Source organism: Paroedura picta, chromosome 11, assembly GCF_049243985.1.
Source record: "Paroedura picta isolate Pp20150507F chromosome 11, Ppicta_v3.0, whole genome shotgun sequence".
NCBI classification, from domain to species: Eukaryota; Metazoa; Chordata; class Lepidosauria; order Squamata; family Gekkonidae; genus Paroedura; species Paroedura picta.
This window is the reverse complement of record NC_135379.1, coordinates 42,354,589-42,373,047: the sequence shown is the minus strand read 5'-3', so window position 1 is coordinate 42,373,047 and position 18,459 is coordinate 42,354,589. Positions and strand designations below refer to the sequence as shown.

The 18,459-nt window shown below is 42.5% G+C and overlaps 1 protein-coding gene across 5 annotated transcripts in view; it reads left to right on the top strand.

Moving 5' to 3' along the window:
- MYRIP (myosin VIIA and Rab interacting protein) overlaps nt 1–17,796 on the top strand; it is a 163,136-nt gene extending 145,340 nt beyond the window's left edge. For all 5 annotated transcript variants that reach the window (XM_077304580.1, XM_077304584.1, XM_077304581.1 and 2 more), the window contains 6 exons: nt 4,143–4,337; nt 6,172–6,333; nt 7,018–7,122; nt 7,553–7,613; nt 13,047–13,165; nt 14,166–17,796. In XM_077304580.1, the coding sequence (XP_077160695.1) occupies nt 4,143–4,337; nt 6,172–6,333; nt 7,018–7,122; nt 7,553–7,613; nt 13,047–13,165; nt 14,166–14,198 (675 nt within the window). In that variant the 3' untranslated portion in view covers nt 14,199–17,796. The remainder of the gene's footprint in view (nt 1–4,142; nt 4,338–6,171; nt 6,334–7,017; nt 7,123–7,552; nt 7,614–13,046; nt 13,166–14,165) is intronic.
- Nucleotides 17,797–18,459: the final 663 nt, after the last annotated feature.

The window sequence follows — 18,459 nt, the reverse complement described above, 5'->3', positions numbered from 1 at the left end:
CGCCATCCACACAACATCCTTGCAGGGTAGATCGAGATACAGTGTTTGTCTGTCTGGAGCAGCGGAAAAGAGCGAGATCGACATGGTGGGACAAGAGGCAGAACTGAACTGAGAATCCCAGGAAAAAATCCAATTTATATACAATCATGAACTATGGATCTTCATGCCATTGGTCAGTTTCGGTTTAATTTCTGTGAAAGAACACTTGCCTAATTTTATGGCTGGGGGTCACCACAACATGAGGAACTGTATTAAAGGGTTAAACTGTATTAAAACATTAGGAAGGTTGAGAACCACTGCCATACAGGGAGGGGACAAATTCATCCATGACTCCCAAATGGCTCAGTATCCTGCCCTTGATTGGGGTTATCTGGGCCATGAAGGGCCTTGCATAATCTGGATAAACCCTGATGTTTTATGTGGCTGCCCCTAAATGGCTTTGCTTAAGGGAAAACAATGTATTTGATGCACAAACAAGAGAAGCAATAATTAGACCCCAGTAATGCAGGGAAAAGCAGAACTCGCTTGTTGGCGGAATGGTACCAGCCTCCCATCCAGTTACTATTGTTATGCCTTTGACTCTTACCTGCAGTCGTAATTTTTTTACCTGTGACAGAGAGAATTACAACCTTGGTGGCTTGCCTTTACGCAGACAATAAAATGAAACTGCTACCTTTGTAACTGGTGATATTTGGTTGTGCATATGAGCTCTAAATGCTTCGCATCAATTTGTCAACTCTTTTCATAAAGGAATGTAGCAAGCCATGAAGACCTAAGGCTTAATAAATAATTCCCAAGTGCTAGCTGGTTTCTTGGTGGAGGGGGGTGAAATACAGCAGAGTGTAAACCTCTTTGAAGCAGGAAACATAGTCAGTATGGATATACTTTGATGTTGTATCATGCCTCTCTTTTTCTTTTGGCTTTTAATTAAGGCGTTAAAATGGCCTTGTACAAAGGGGGTGTCCAGAATAACATTGATTTCCTCTCTTTCAATTGATATTTTCAAACTAATTAGCACTTGCAGAAGCACATGCATAACATGGGAAATCATGAGTGGTGTAGCAGCCCTGTGTGTTTCAAGTACTTTATGATTCAAGTACTCCTGGTCTGTAAAGAGAAGAGTCATCTCACTGGATTAATTATCACTATGCGATGCTTGGCTAAGAGGCGGATGGCCCCGACTAACCACTTCTGCTTTTGTTCCGCTTCTCTTTAATCCAAATGCATTTGCATTTTCTTCGTTGTTCAGTAGTATAACTCATGTGAAGATCAGTGTGCAAAGACCCTTGAAGAATGTTTGTTTAGCAGATATCTCAAGCCTTTTAGTGACATGCCAGAAATTGAATCTGGAGGTAGAGCATGTGCTGCATCACTGAGCTGTGCCCACTCTGAACATATTTACATTCATTTCTACTCTACTTTTTCAGTATTTTAGGCCACTAAGGCAGGTTGCCTGATGGCCCGGGTTAATCCAGTCTTGTCAGATCTCAGAAGCTAAGCAGGGTCCTCCCTGGTCAATATTTGGATTTGAGACAGCCACAGAATGTTGGCAGTGGCTATCTTCCTTTGAACATCTCTTACCTTGAAAACCCCAGTGTTTGCTGCCAGGGGCTCACGGGAATTGTAGTCCATGAACATCTGGAGGACCACAGGTTGACTACCCCTGCCCTACAGGATGCCTATAAACCAGCTGCATCTAGACATCACACACACACACACACAAAAACCCTACAGAGTGCAATCAGATTTAAAACAATAACCAAATGCTCTTCCGCCAGGTCTATGGTTGAGGCCGGGATAGTGCAGGAAGAGCAATTGGGGTCCCCCTGATGTTAAACAACGAATGACACCTCTGACTTTGTCTCTCCTTTCTCCTCCCTCTCGTAGAAGGGTAGGCGGGGTTTGAGGGCTTCACCATGTTTGCTGCTGTGTTTTTGATGTTATGATTGTCCATTTTAATGGGGTTTTAATGGGGTTTTAGTCGGACTTTTTGTAAACCACTGTGAGCCTCTTGGGAGTGATGGTTAATAAATTTAATAATAATAATAATAATAATAATAATAATAAAATTACAGGGAAAGAGTGCAAACCTGCAGAGAGCTGCAAAGTGCCAAAGGGATAAATACTAAGGTACTTGATCAGAAAGTCAAAAATTAGGTACATATTTTTGTAGACATTCCCTACTCTGGGCAAAGCAACCAGGAAAGTGTTATCAGTAGTATCCACCTTTTCTGTAGTGGTACCTTCATTACAGAACTTCCTAAAGAAATATATACTTTCCTTGGTTGTTATTTTCAGACATGTGGTCAAGACCTTTTCGTTCCGGCAGTCCTGGTGGAGGAATGAGGATCGGGGGGGGGGGGGGCTACTACTGAGCTTAGTTTCTGGAACATGGGCTTTAATTTTTTTTCCCCTTAAAATGAACTGAAAAGACATCAAATGCTCCAAATTATTATTACGAAGAAACCCATTTGCATAAAGCATAGCATAGAGGTAAAGAAGGTTATGATAAACATACAAAGCAAATTCATTTCAATGGAGGCACAGATCACGAAGGTAGCATGTCAGGCCTTTTTCCACCTTCACCAAGCAGAGCTACTAGCACCCTATCTGACCCTGGAAAACCTAGCCACAGAGATCCATGTGATGGTCACCTCTACATCTACTGTAACTCTCTGCATGGTCTGCCCTCAACCTTGACCTGGAAACTGAAACTGGTACAAAGTGCAGCAGCACAAGTGCTTACTAGGACACTGTGGAGAGCACATATTTGACTCTCCAGCAGCTGCACTGGCTGCCAGTGGAATTCTGTATCAAGTTTAAAGTCTCGGTTCTAACCTTCAAGGCCTTATACAGTCTGGGCCCTGTGTATCTGAAGGACCACCTTTCCCAACATGCCCCCAGAAGAACACTGCTATTCACAGAGAGGTGGTTTATAAATTTAATAAATAACATTACATTTAAATAATAAGTTGTTGTTAGTTGCGAAGTCGTGTCCGACCCATCGCGACCCCATGGACAATGATCCTCCGGGCCTTCCTGTCCTCTACCATTCCCCAGAGTCCATTTAAGTTTGCACCGACTGCTTCAGTGACTCCATCCAGCTACCTCATTCTCTGTCGTCCCCTTCTTCTTTTGCCCTCGATCGCTCCCAGCATTAGGCTCTTCTCCAGGGAGTCCTTCCTTCTCATGAGGTGGCTAAAGTAGTTGAGTTTCATCTTCAGGATCTGGCCTTCTAAGGTGCAGTCAGGGCTGATCTCCTCTAGGATTGACTGGTTTGTTCACCTTGCAGTCCAAGGGACTCGCAAGAGTCTTCTCCAGCACCAGAGTTCAAAAACCTCAATTCTTTAACACTCGGCCTTCCTTATGGTCCAACTTTCACAGCCATACATTGCAACTGGGAAGACCAAATAATAAGTAACATGTCTGTAATTACTGCTTGTGATTATACTCTGATACACTTTTAGCGTATCAGTATCAATTGTTGTCAGTGTTTGTCATAGGCAACTATTTGATGCTTGACTATACTACTAAATATACATAAATCACTGTCTATATGATATGTCTAAGCCTATATAATATGATAGTTATGTAGAGGTTAACTGAGTCTAACCATGCATTACAGGCATGGGGGACAGGCTCTCGCTCAGTGGTAAAATGTGTTTGGCATGCAGAAGGTTCCAAGTTCAATCCCCAGCATCTCCAGTTAAGGTTCATGTCCTAGGTGATGTGAAAGACCTCTGCCTAAGATCCTGAAGAGCTACTGCCAGTTTAAATTGATGGTTTAACTCAGTATAAGGCCTGTGTTCAACAGTGAGGTACTGGAATATTGAGGTGAAAGAATGGACTGCACCATATCAGACCAATGTGAGAGTTCGCATTTGTTAATTCTCCACTGTGCGAACATGGACAAGAGTGATAAGGTCAACTCTGTCATCTTTTTCCAGTTTCATTATTCAACATATGTTTCCTCAGCCTAAAATATTAGGACATTCAGCTAGGACTTTGCTTAGATGCACCAAAAAGTAAAGCTGTGAGTTCTAAGCCATAAGCAGACTTATATGTGAATCTCTTTCAGTGAACAAATTACAAAGCATCTGTGTCTGCCTTCTAACACAAACCTTTCTCCCCCTTCAAAACAGAAATACTCTGCTGTGTCTCTCTGCAACATCTCTACAGAGGTCCTAAAAGTCATTAACGCAACTGAGGAGCTCATAGGAGAATCAACGGGGCCTTCCGATGTTCCAGGAGAGGCTTGTGACAGAGGGAAAGGGGAATTTCCATTAGGTACCGATCCTATCCGACTTGATGAGCAGCTCACAACACTGGAAGAAAATGTAAGCATGGTAGATGACTGTATGCTTGCACGCAGATGTCCATGGGAAGGATTTGGGAATCAGTTGTACAGGGAGGAAGCATTTGATTTTGAATGCCACAAAACAGTCACCAAAACAATCCCTGAAACCTTGGTGTTTTTAAAGAACACACAACATAATTAATTGTATGTCCTGTGGAATGAAAAGTGGCCAAATATTGTGCTTGGTATGCTCAACAGGGAAGCAGATGGTTAAGCTTTTTTATTAATTATATATGCCTGCACAATTGAAATCAGCCCATTATACGGCTCCGAAATTTTATGATGGATGGATGGATGGATGGATGGATGGATGGATGGATGGATGGATGGATGGATGGATGGATGGATGGAGTGTCAATCTTGTGTGATCTGTGTCTGCAGCAAATAAAGATTGATTAAAGGAGAATCCTGAGAAAGACGCAAGGGTCTTAAAACCTTAAAACTCTTCTAGGGAAAAGACGTTATATAATTACTTGTTGGGAGCCAAGAAATTTTCTTCTAAAATATTCTGAATTTTGAACTAAAATGGATCCTTTTGAGGATACTTTCTTGACTTGGATACACTGATTGATTCATCAGAGTCATTACAAAAATGTAAATATAGCTGGAATCATGGTCTTTGCTTCCACTGTACGAGTGGAAATAAAATCACTTACACTGGTTGCGTTTGAAGATAGCTCCCCCCAAAAATGGCATTCTGGAGAATACTCTGAACTGACGATTTCAGCTATCTTGGGACGGGGACTACAGGACAGGTGGGGAAAACTAGTCTCTCACATACCCACATTACCTGAAGTCCCTTCTGAGTGTGGCAACTTTGGATCCCAGCCTTGTCTTCCAGACATGGTAAACATGTGTGGCTACATATTTATATATGTTATTCCATGTGCAAGTAAGCTTTCATCTTAAACCTACAAACCTTGTCCCACTCAAGTGTGTATCTATTATTACAAAAATGGATAGCATATTGGAAGTTGTCAAGTAGTTAATGGGAGTGAGGTCCTGGGTTTTTTATTGTTTTTTTTTATTGATTTAAAGAACGGAATGCCTGTAAGCGACGAAACTGTTATCAAACTCAAAATGATGCAGATGATCCGGTCCAGTTGAGCTGCAGGCTGACGTTCAGGCCAGCAGTTCTTAGGTGGTTGCTTTGGACTCTGAAAGATAAGGTCCCTCAGAAGTGTATGGAAGTGGCAACGAGGACTCTAGAAATGGGCATGAACTAACTAATGAACCAAAGTTCATCACAAATTCCAGCCGGTTCGTGGTTTGTGAAGCAATGGTTCATGGGGATTCGTCAGGAGCAGAAAGTAGAGGCTTAAAAAACCCTGCTTTCTGCCCTTCTGCTTTCTGCTCTTGATTTAAATGGCTCAGCTGTTTGGTCTAAATGGTTTATGAACTGGGTCAGATTGCAGACCAACTTCTTAGTTTCTATGGGTTCATGGTTCATCCACAAACCAAACCACAAGAATGCAGTTTGTGCCCACCCCTAATTGTCTCAATGCTAAAGCAGCCCTGGTTAAATAAAGTTTACGCATGAATCTCAAAAGAGATACCCTGATATGTTTTGTCTGATAACCGCTTCTGCTGAACGATTCCTTGGAATCCAGTTGCTAGCACCTTCAGCTTTCAAAAGGTGCAAGTTTCAGTATCTGCATTTTCCGCTAAAATTGTTGCAAGTAGTAGGTGCTGGGAATATCAGTTCTCTGCCAGAAAACCGGAGAGCCATTGCGAGTCAGAGAAGACAGTACTGAACTACCTGACTCAGTTTGAAGCAGCTTTGTATGTTCATTATAGCTTCAGTGTGTTTATAGGTGTACCTGACAGCTGGAGGTGTGTATGGACTGGAGAGTCAGCTAAATGAGCTGGAAGATGCAGCGCGCAGAATTAACAGTGTTACCGCGGAGTCTGAGCTGGCTGAGCTAGAGGATCAAGTCGCTACAGCTGCAGCACAAGTTCATCATGCAGAGCTCCAGGTGAGATGAAGCACCTGCTTTTCTATCTTTCAAGGACCATGTGACATTTCTGCATTTTTGCTTGAATACCATAATCTGCCTTAATGGTTCCCCCAACGAACATATCAGAAATACATAATTTGTAAAAAGTATCGCTAAGATGCAGAGATATATTTGAATCAATGTAATTTTTAATAAAATTTTGGGATCCTATGCTACTATAATAATATAATTAAATGCATAAATAAATCCAATAGACATATAAATAAATAAAATTACTTCTTTAGCATTATTATCCCACTATGGGAGAGAGGCAGTATAAAAATCCAATAATTAATAATAAATGGTATTTTTAAATTTAGACTCCACCTTTCTCCCCAATGGAGACTCCAAGCAGCTTCCATAATTCCTCTCTCTTCCATTTTCTCCCCTCTCCTCTTTACAACCCTATGAGATAAGTCATTCTGAGTGTCTGACTTGCCCAACATCACCCAGCATTCTTCCACAACAGTGCATTAAAATGATTCCATATGATGTTGTACAGACATTATGTACACAGATTTTGTTTTCATTGACCCGCTATTAAAAGGCTTTTAGATACAATGAATGGCCATTTCTTTGCACATTTTTGATTGACAAAGGTGTGGATTTTGTCACAGATAAGTTGACCCAAATGGTCTCTGCCCTGTGAATGTATGATTTCAGATTTCAGACATCGAGAGCAGAATTTCTGCACTTACGGTGGCAGGCCTGAATGTGTCCCCATGTGTTCATCTGATGAAAAAACGTGACCAAAAGCAGACAAGCCAGGTGAGAAAAAGCAACTTGCAGCTATCCCGGTCTGTTAAGGGAGCCCCAGGTGTGCGTGAAGGCAGTCTTTTCTGCAGACAGATAGTAGAGCACAGCCAAAGGATGCTGCACTTGTGTCTTCAAGGGGGGGAAGTGAATGACAACACAGACACACCATTCCTTAGCTCTTGGTGAAGCAAAGGCTTGGGATAATGGGTGCAGTTGGCAGCCCAACTTCTGTCAGTACCTTCCCCAACCAGCCTGTCAGGGTAACCAAGGGCAGAGGGGCAGTACGAGGGCTGGGAGTGGTGGAAACTACTATCTTTAGCCATCTCCATCCAGGGTCACAGGTCATGCTTGACTACTTGCATGCCATTAGATTAGAACCTAGTATTAGTATGAATTGGGTGTTAATATGTACTAATAAATTATGGGATTTGCCCTTCAACAGATGCACACTATAGACACATCCAGACAACAGAGACGAAAGCTTCCCGCTCCGCCAGTGACAGGTGATAAAACCAATAGAAAATACAACATGTTCATTTTTAATCTGTTGATATTGTCATGTTTGAGTGATACAATGGCAAAAGCAGGACTGTTTTCAATGAACAAGACCCAGTAGAAGCCCTTTCCACTGTATATATATATATATATATTTCCCTAGTACTTGCACTGCCTAGACATTACAATGGACCTCCAGGACACTCATCCCATCATCTGCAGTGAGTGTGACATGATTGCCTTCCTCCCAGAAGACAAGATGGACTACAGCTGCCCCAAGTGTAAGCTGGTAAAACTTTTGGAGGAAAAGATTAGGGGATTAGAAAACAAAATTATTACTCTGACCCAAAGTAAGAAAGGGGAGGAGTTCGTAGTCCAGAGCTCTGCAACATGGAATAAAGAGAATACAACCAGTCCTGAAGAGGACAAGGAGATTGACCACAATAGGGAGCCTCTGCAGGCAGTTCGGAAAAAGACTGAACGGCGAAGGGCGAGACAGTTCTCGGGGCCTTTGGAGCTCCAGAATAGATTTCAGGCCCTTGCAGAGGAGGTGCAAGGGTCAACAAGGGAAGAGGTCCCAAAACAAACTCTAAGACAAAGGGAAGAGGCCACGGGGACAGAAGGAAATGGAGTTGAGAAGGAAAAAAAAAGGAGAGTACTGGTAATTGGAGACTCCCTGCTAAGAGGAATGGATCGCCACGTGGCTGGGCCCGACCCCCTAACCCGAGAGGTGTGTTGCTTGCCAGGGGCGAAAATTAAAGATGTTTCAGAAAGGCTGCCCAAACTCCTCAAATCTACGGATCGCTACCCATTTGTGATGGTCCATGTGGGAACGAATGACATGTCCCTGAATACCATCGCTCCTATTAAAAAAGACTATCAAGATCTGGGGAGGAAGCTCAAGCAAATGGGGGCACAAGTGGTATTCTCTTCAATCTTGCCTGTCAAGGGAAGAGGAATGCGTCAGGAGAGGAAGATAATGGAGGTGAATCACTGGCTGCGTAGTTGGTGCCGGCAGGAGAGATTTGGTTTCTGGGACCATGGGATAGGCTTTCTTGAGGAAGGCCTACTAGCACCTGATGGACTGCACTTATCAAAACTGGGGAAGAATGTGTTTGGCAGGAACCTGGGGAGATTCATCAGGAGAGCTTTAAACTAAAGCCATTAGGGGAAGGAGACGATCAACATAGGGAGTGTATGGAAGGAAAACTATCGGAGGCAGCCCAACCGGCAAGGCCAGCTCATAGGGAACCAAAAGTAAAAGGATTCAGATGTCTTTATACTAACGCCCGAAGCATGGGCAATAAAAAGGAAGAGCTGGAACTTCTCATGCTGATGGAAAGGTATGATCTAGTAGGCATCACAGAAACTTGGTGGAATGATTCTCATGACTGGAATGTAATGGTGGATGGATATGAACTGTTCAGAAAAAACAGAATAGATCGAAGAGGTGGAGGAGTGGCACTGTATGTGAGGAAAGGGCTTACCTGTCAGGAAATTCTAGTGAAGGAGAGCATATCTACAGTGGAAAGCATCTGGGTGAAAATAAGCGAGGGGAAAACAAACAGTGTGGTGGTTGGTGTCTGCTACCGACCGCCTGACCAACGAGAGGATGTGGATGCTGCACTTTGTGAGCAGCTTGAGAAAATATCCAAACGGCAGGACCTTGTCATCATGGGTGACTTCAATTTCCCAGATGTGTGCTGGGAAACAAACTCTGCGAAGCGTCCTCAGTCATGCAAGTTTCTGACCTGCCTGGCTGACAATTTCATTTATCAAATGGTAGATGAACCCACAAGAGGTTCAGCCATACTGGACTTAATACTGACCAACAGGCAAGAGTTGGTGGATGAGGTGAAGGAGGTGGGGACCCTAGGGGGAAGTGACCATGTCCTCATAGAATTCCTTTTGAGATGGGGAGCCAAGGAAGCTTGTAGCCAGACGCGGATGTTGGATTTTCGTAGGGCAAACTTTAATAAACTCAGAGACATGATGAGTGTCATACCATGGACGAGAATGCTGGAAGGGAAGGGAGCATGTGAAGGGTGGGCGCTACTCAAACAAGAGCTATTGCATGCTCAATCAATGACTATTCCAGAAATACGAAAACACTGCAGGAGCTCTAAGAAGCCTATTTGGATGAACAGAGAACTTCAAGAGGAACTAAGAAAGAAAAGGAAAATGTTCAGGAAATGGAGGGAAGGACAGAGCTCTAAAGAAGAGTACCTACAGGTTACTAGGCACTGTAGATTAATCATCAGAAAGGCCAAAGCTGAGAGTGAGCTAAGATTGGCCAGGGAAGCCCATTGTAACAAGAAAAGATTTTTCAGTTACGTGAGGAGCAAACGTAAAGTAAAGGAGGCAATAGGCCCGCTGTTGGGTGCGGATGGACAAACTCTAACGAAAGATGCAGAGAAAGCAGAAAGGCTTAGTGCCTATTTTACATCTGTTTTTTCCCACAGGTCTAAGTGTTTAGGCACATCTAGAGATGGCTGTAGCCAAAGGATAGTGTCTGGGTGGCAGGTTAACATGGATAGAGAGGTGGTCGAGAGGCATTTAGCTGCACTGGATGAGTTCAAATCCCCTGGTCCAGATGAAATGCACCCGAGAGTACTCAAAGAACTTTCCAGAGAACTTGCACAGCCCTTGTCCATCATCTTCGGAACCTCTTTAAGGACTGGAGATGTCCCGGAGGACTGGAAAAGAGCAAACGTTATTCCGATCTTCAAAAAAGGGAGGAAGGATGACCCGGGAAACTACAGACCAGTGAGTCTGACCTCTGTTGTGGGGAAGATAATGGAGCAGATATTAAAGGGAGCGATCTGCAAACATCTGGAGGACAATTTGGTGATCCAAGGAAGTCAGCATGGATTTGTCTCCAACAGGTCCTGCCAGACCAACCTAGTTTCCTTTTTTGACCAAGTAACAGGTTTGCTGGATCGGGGAAATTTGGTTGATGTCATTTACTTGGATTTTAGTAAAGCTTTTGACAAGGTTCCCCATGATGTTCTGATGGATAAGTTGAAGGACTGCAATCTGGATTTTCAGATCGTTAGGTGGATAGGGAATTGGTTAGAGAACCGCACTCAAAGAGTTGTTGTCAATGGTGTTTCATCAGACTGGAGAGAGGTGAGTAGCGGGGTACCTCAGGGTTCGGTGCTCGGCCCGGTACTTTTTAACATATTTATTAATGATCTAGATGAGGGGGTGGAGGGACTACTCATCAAGTTTGCAGATGACACCAAATTGGGAGGACTGGCAAATACTCCGGAAGATAGAGACAGAGTTCAACGAGATCTGAACACAATGGAAAAATGGGCAAATGAGAACAAGATGCAATTTAATAAAGATAAGTGTAAAGTTCTGCATCTGGGTCAGAAAAATGAAAAGCATGCCTACTGGATGGGGGATACGCTTCTAGGTAGCACTGTGTGTGAACGAGACCTTGGGGTACTTGTGGATTGTAAACTAAACATGAGCAGGCAGTGTGATGCAGCGGTAAAAAAGGCAAATGCCATTTTGGGCTGTATCAACAGAGGCATCACATCAAAATCACAAGATGTCATAGTCCCATTGTATACGGCACTGGTCAGACCACACCTGGAGTACTGTGTGCAGTTCTGGAGGCCTCACTTCAAGAAGGACATCGATAAAATTGAAAGGGTACAGAGGAGAGCGACGAAGATGATCTGGGGCCAAGGGACCAAGCACTATGAAGATAGGTTGAGGGACTTGGGAATGTTCAGCCTGGAGAAAAGGAGGTTGAGAGGGGACATGATAGCCCTCTTTAAGTATTTGAAAGGTTGTCACTTGGAGGAGGGCAGGATGCTGTTTCTGCTGGCTGCAGAGGAAAGGACACGCAGTAATGGGTTTAAACTTCAAGTACAACGATATAGGCTAGATATCAGGAAAAAGTTTTTCTCAGTCAGAGTCGTTCAGCAGTGGAATAGGCTGCCTAAGGAGGTGGTGAGTGCCCCCTCACTGGAAGTCTTCAAACAAAGGTTGGATACACACTTTTCTTGGATGCTTTAGGATGCTTAGGGCTAATCCTGCGTTGAGCAGGGGGTTGGACTAGATGGCCTGTATGGCCCCTTCCAACTCTATGATTCTATGATTCTATGATTCTAAGAAATATGTCACTGATCATTCTGAAGGAGGAAAAGCAGTCAAAGGTGTTTTTTTCCTGTTTCCCCCCCCCCCCCCCAATATTCACCATTTTTTCATATCTGGAGTTTTTAAAAAGAAACTTAGGAGACTGTTTCCTTTCCAGTTGTTTCTCATTCTTAACATCCTCCAAGCTAATTGAAACAACAATTTATAAATTTTTGACTTTGTGAACTATCCAGGTGGCCATTTTTTCTGCAACATCATAAAGCAGCCCAGTTGCACCTTGACTTGAATCTACCAGTAAATTCCAGTGATGGAAAGAATTTCTGTTTAAAGAGCATGACTTCTGTATCTCATTCCTCAGGATCAGGATGCAGGGGAGAGTTGGATGTTTGCAGTTGGGAGAGGAGAATCTATAAAAATGGCTACCCCCTTCCAGCTGTAGAAATCCTCCATTGAGTCTAAACCAGGGGTAGTCAAACTGCTGCCCTCCAGATGTCCATGGACTACAATTCCCATGAGCCCCTGCCAGCATTCGCTGGCAGGGGCTCATGGGAATTGTAGTCCATGGACATCTGGAGGGCCGCAGTTTGACTACCCCTGGTCTAAACCATCAGGTTATAGCTTAACAGTTCCCTCACGGCACATGAGCTGGAAATTTGGCCCTGTAGGATTTTCAATGTAAAGAGACATTCAGGGGTGGTTTGCCAATTCTTCCCTCTGCATAGCAATGCAGGTACCGCTTGGCGATCTCTCATCTAGAAGAAGAAGAGTCAGTTCTTATATGCCGCTTTTCTCTGCCCAAAGGAGGCTCAAAGCGGCTTACAGTCGCCTTCCCTTTCCTCTCTCCACAACAGACACCCTGTGAGTTAGGTGAGGCTGAGAGAGCCCTGATATTACTGCTCAGTCAGAACAGTTTTATCCCAAGGTCACCCAGCTGGCTGCATGTGGGGGAGCGGAGAATCAAACCCAGTCACCAGATTAGAAGCCCGCACTCCTAACCACTACACCAAGCTGGCTCTTCAAATACTAACTAGGGCCAAATCTGCTTATCTTCTGAAATCTGATGAAATTGGGCTGTCCAGTTCATTAGAAATCACATCAAGCTTAAGAACGGCCCTCTCCCTGCCTGCCCAAATTTACTGTTGAAGAGAAAAGATTATACGAGTGCGTAAATTTCCTTTAGGTGTGCTTTTAAGAATAGTATGTCCTCGCGCCAAAAGCCATGATCCTCCAGAGGATGCCTTGGCCATTTTATAAGTTACAGAGTTTGTTTTTTTCCATCCATTCGCTTTGATTCAAGTTGGTGAAGGCCACTGCCCAATCTTTTCCAGGTGAGAACATGGATGCCTCTCCAGTTACTCCTGACAGAACATGCAACAAGAATTTCATGCTTCAAGGATCTCTGACACAAAGAACTAAAGAGAGAAAAAGCACTGCCAAGGATTTAATGGTAAGCCCTCAGCAGTGGCTTATGATTCCTTATCTCAAAAGGAAAGTTTATACCCTAATCTAGTAACAGTAAGAAAAGTGCAGGTCAGGTAAAACAAATAAAAATGAGAAACTAGAATTTTTTTTTTAAGTTGATGTGCTCTCTTTCCAAAGACCCGCTCCAGAAATAGTCACATTTCAGATTTATGGGTGAAATTCCCAAATTCAGATATCTGTAAAATGTGATGAATCTAACATTAAGTTTCAGACTTTGTGTGAAAGTCACAGTTTAGCAGTGACAAAACTTGTATTATTTATTTGCCAAATATCTAGGGAGGGTTTTTTTTAAGAGTCAGAATTTGAATTTTCAGGTTTGTAATATTAGAAACCTCCATTGAGTTAGGACATTTCTATAGATAATTTTTTTTCACAGCTGGAAAGGGGGCTTATGTTTGTTTGTTTGTTTGTTTATTTAAATGGTGCTAATTAGTGATGATATTATGGGAACATAGTAATTAATTTAAAAACGGGATACTCTAGTTCAGCGATTCTCAACCTTCCTAATGCCGCAACGCTTTAATACAGTTCCTCCTGTTGTGGTGACCCCTAACCATAAAATTATACGAGTGTTCTTTCACATAAATTAAACCAAAACTGACCAATGGCATGAAGATCCATTGTTCATGATTGTATATAAATTGGGTTTTTTTCCGGCGTTTCTCTGTTCAGTTCTGCCTCTTGTCCCACCATGCCGATCTCACTCTTTTCCGCTGCTCTGGACCAACAAACGCTCTATCTCGATCTACCCCACAAGGCTGTTGTGTGGATGGCATCCCCCCGGACAACCTGCTTGCCCTGCCGCAACCTCTGTGAAAGGGTCATTCGACCCCCAAAGGGATCCCACCCCCCAGGTTGAGAACTGCTGCTCTAGTTCATAAGTTTAGCAGTCTTTATAAAATGGTGTAGCCTTTGTAGTATTTCCATTTTTAATTCCTCATTTCTTCCATTCTTTTCTGTTTTAGGAACCATCTATAGGGTCTGCTGTAATGTACTAGAATTACAAAGTTCTACTGCCAATAACACACTGCCTAAGGCTGCACACTACAGTGCCTTTATATAACAGCCATTGTATACATCCAATAAAAATGGACCCTCAAGAACCCACAATGCCTCAGTAATAGGGCTTTGTTTGGATACCTCACTGAGAAAGCTGTTCCAGTCTTCAGCATTGTGGTCTTCTGTTGGAAACTCTGCCTTAAAGTTCTTATGAGACTCCAAGAAGGACGTTGAGTTTCAAGGCTCCATATTTTAAGATGCACTTTCCCCAAGCATTGTCCAACTGTATTGAAATACCTTGTCATTAAAATACATGGGGAAGGATCCTAACTACCGCCAGCAGAAGTACAGGACTTTTCTGGATAGATTTTCACTTCTTCCGCAGCAGCCATTTCTGACCTCCAAAAAGGGGATTTGAGGGACTGAAGGGAGGATGTGGCAAAAATCATACTCTGTCAACTTCCACTTACCCACTGCATAGCTGTTAAGTAGTGCAAGTCCCACAACCACAGATCTCTATCTTCTTGGGGCCAGAAAAAACTGCAGGACCAGAGAGGAATACAACAAAGATCTGTATTTCTTCTGTTGAGGGTAGTTGGGATCCAACCCAGAATGTTTTTCTATTCGTCATTCATTAATTGTCAATCAGTATGTTGAAGGTCAAGGAAGAATGCAAATCCTCCAGTTTTGTGATCCATGTTTACAGATACCTTACCGTTTATACAGTCACAGTAATATATGCCTTGCGAAACAATTTATAAGTTTCCAGGAGTAGCAATTAATCCTGAAAAAAAATTGTGGGCAGTGGTGAGAAGGGAGGAGAATACTTCAATGGCCATAGCCTAGCTAGATAAGCAGTTTTCTTATTCCATTTTCATTTACATTCCATTCTGGAGTACTCAGATATATTTTGGGACATTCATATGACACCTTGCTAAGGGGGATATTTTATCTGGTTCCATAGACATTCAGCTGGAGCCATATGAAACCTTTTCTATTTCCAGGGAATAGCACCTCTTTTTAAAGGCCCAGGAGTATTCATTGAAATCAGTCATAACCTTCCATACCCGTAACTGGCCTGAGACTACACAATTTAGAAGTTTAATGAAATAAGGTGACATTACATAGGCTTCAATCCCACTAACAATGACTGACAACAGAAAGATTTCCCTGAGCAGAAGATAATTTTCTTACCTTCCTCTTCTTACTGCAGCCCAAAGTGCTGTACATGGAAGACAGAGGACCTCCAGGATGAAGGAGAAACCAGAAAACTGGAGATGGAGGGGGGGGGGGGTTGCAAATCCTTCTGTGGAAAGGGGTCTGGTAGGATCCATCCCATGAAGGGTTTTTCCCCCCATCTCTGAATGCAACCCCTTAACTCTACTTAGCCAATGCTTAAGTTATGATGGTGGAATGATAATAAAATACAGATAACCATGGTGTTTTACATAAATGGCATTTTAGAAATGCATATCTGTAGTCTTGCAGTCTTTTTTATTAGAAAAGTAAAGTTTCTTTCTTGGCTCCCAGCAAAACATGTGAAAGGAGATTTCAGGCCCCTTGTTCCTATCAAATGATTCTGATTTCATGAAATACAGGGTTTGGTTTCATTGCTTTCAGCTCCTACAGTCTGGGCCAGGACTCTTGAATCCCCAACATGACACCCATAGATGCTATGGCATGGCACCCTCCCTTTTCTGACACCTACCAGGGGTTTTAGATGTTTGCATGGCCTAATGGAGTTTTTATCCAGCAGGGCTTTAATTGGCCACTGGACATTTAATTGGCTCTTAAGATTTTTTAGAACGTTGCTTTGGCAGCAGCTGCCACCACTGCGCAAGGACTGAAAAACCATTCTGTTAACGGACCTGCTGCCAGAAATGTTAAAAAATCAATATCATTTCTGCATAACTACACTCCCTGACATTTTGTGGTTAGCACCACCTTCTTGGTTGTACCCGCTTGCTCTGTGTTGAAATTCCAGAAATACCCACAAGCTGGAAAAGTTTGGGGCCTGCTCTTCTTGGGCAACTGAGGTCCTGCAGTACATCTTGGTCACCATCTTGTCCATAAAGCTAGAAAGAATCAGCACTAAATCAAGATCCCTTGTGGCTTATCCAAACACATGAACTTAAATGTAAAGTGACCACATTGGAATTAGTTTCATTGCGACAAACTTTATAATAGTCAGGGCATAGTTCTTATAACCATAAGAGGAAAGTGAGCTGCAAGGGAATTTAAATTTAATCTAAATCCAGTTAAGAAATTCCCCCCCACCGCCCTTGAATTAATATCCTCTGAAGACTACTTTATATGAAGCTATTAAATGCAAGTGGAGTGAATTATTCACAGAGAAAATCCTAGGCAATGGTACTCTCCTGTGCCCATTTTTTTCCATGTCCTTGGAATGGTGCAACTGCTTCAGACTGTGCTGCCAGAAGGTAAATTGTGCTGCAAGCGATTCCTTGGGCTGTCTCTGAGCGAATTCTTGTGCATCTCGCACCTCCACGTTCCATGCCATCGCATTAGAAGTCCCACTTCACTCTATAAGCATGCATTCAAAGGCTAGAAGAGCTCTCACAACTTCTCCGCTCTTTAATGAAAAGATTGAAAGGATAAGTGAAAGCAAGTTATTGATTGTGACTATATACCTGCAGTGTTAGTTTCTTTCATTTCTCTTGGGTTTGTGTATTTCCTGTATCTACATTTCCCATGAACATTTTTTTTTAATTGCAGCCAAAACGATGCCTTCACAAACATGCATGAAATTCACATCCTCTCTTATTGGGCTTGACTAGAATTTTTGCCTGCAGTGTAAAAAAAAAAAATTCACCATCCTTGTGAAAGCTTCTTAACAAACGTACGGGGTCTAATACCACTGTAATTAACTTCCATTCTCATATCTCTTTCTATACCTGTCCGAGAGAGCGTTCCCAGATTCTTTTTCCTGCAGGTCTGCGTGTTAAATGAAATGTCAGTAATGACGGCTGGTCTACATATCTGTCCAATGATACTATTAGCTAATCCTGTATATGTAATATTGACTCAAGACATGACTAATTTTAATAGATAACTCTGGCTTTTGTTACGTCGGTGTGATATAAAACAAAACTGAGTTTGGAATAGAATGTTTTCCATAAGAGGCATGAAAAGCAACTACAGTTGTGTTCAAATGTTAAACTATTCAGTCTTCTTTGACTAAAATGTGTACTGTGTAGGCATTGCAAAAAAAAACAAAAAACAACCCCACCCCACCTGCTATAAAGCATTTCGATTTTTACAAAGATTTACTTGTGCCAAATGTGCAAAGATTTAATTTACTGTTTTGAAGACAACCATACCAATGTATATGTTATAGCACACAAAAGAATTATTTTGTCATCAAGTGATTTCAATCCTTAGTATTAATATTTATATTTAGATTTAATTTTTTTATAAATGAGAAATATTTTAATGGTCAAAACAAACGGAGACGATATAAACGAATCTGTCTGATTTGGTTTGAGTGGACCTTAACGCTTGCCTTGTTGTTGTGATCTGCATTCTTGCCAGGAATTATTGTCAAGAGAAATGATATAAAAAAATGATTTATGGAAACCAGTTGGCTTCTGGGAACCCTGATTCATATAGAAAACATGCGACTTGGACCTGGGCTGTCTGGATAGATGGTACTTCTGCTGTTGGGAGAGATGGGATATATTGACCCACTGGCACAATCCTGTTGTGCACCTTCTACTTATAGAGGCACCCACACACATACCCCCCCCCCCAATCGTGGAAGGTTAGTTTGCCTGGAGAGGGCTTCCAGATATAACTGAAGTCAAGTGCTAACATTTCACTCCATTTAATAGTGGTCATTACATACAATGTAAATCAATATCATTTTCATCCATAATGACACGTAAATAATGCAGCCAGTCAAAAGTTGCCCCAAAGTTATCACTCTGCCTTGTGCATGCTGTGTTTAGTAATCTCTGACAACCCTTTTGTCATGGCAGAAACGGGCTTGGGTCTTCATGCACTTAGTACATGTACCATCCCCTGAAAAATTAATTGGTATAACAGTTTATTTGACAGGTATGCACTTGCAAATCCTAGTCCACAACAAAGAACTGGATGAAAGCTATAAGAACTTGCTAGAAGACGGGTAGTCTGTCTAGCCAAGCCTTCCCCCAATGCTGCCTCATAAGACTGGTCTTCAGAGGTTTACTGCCTCTGTTCATGGAAGTTCCCTTTAGCCACTAACTAATAGCTGCTGGT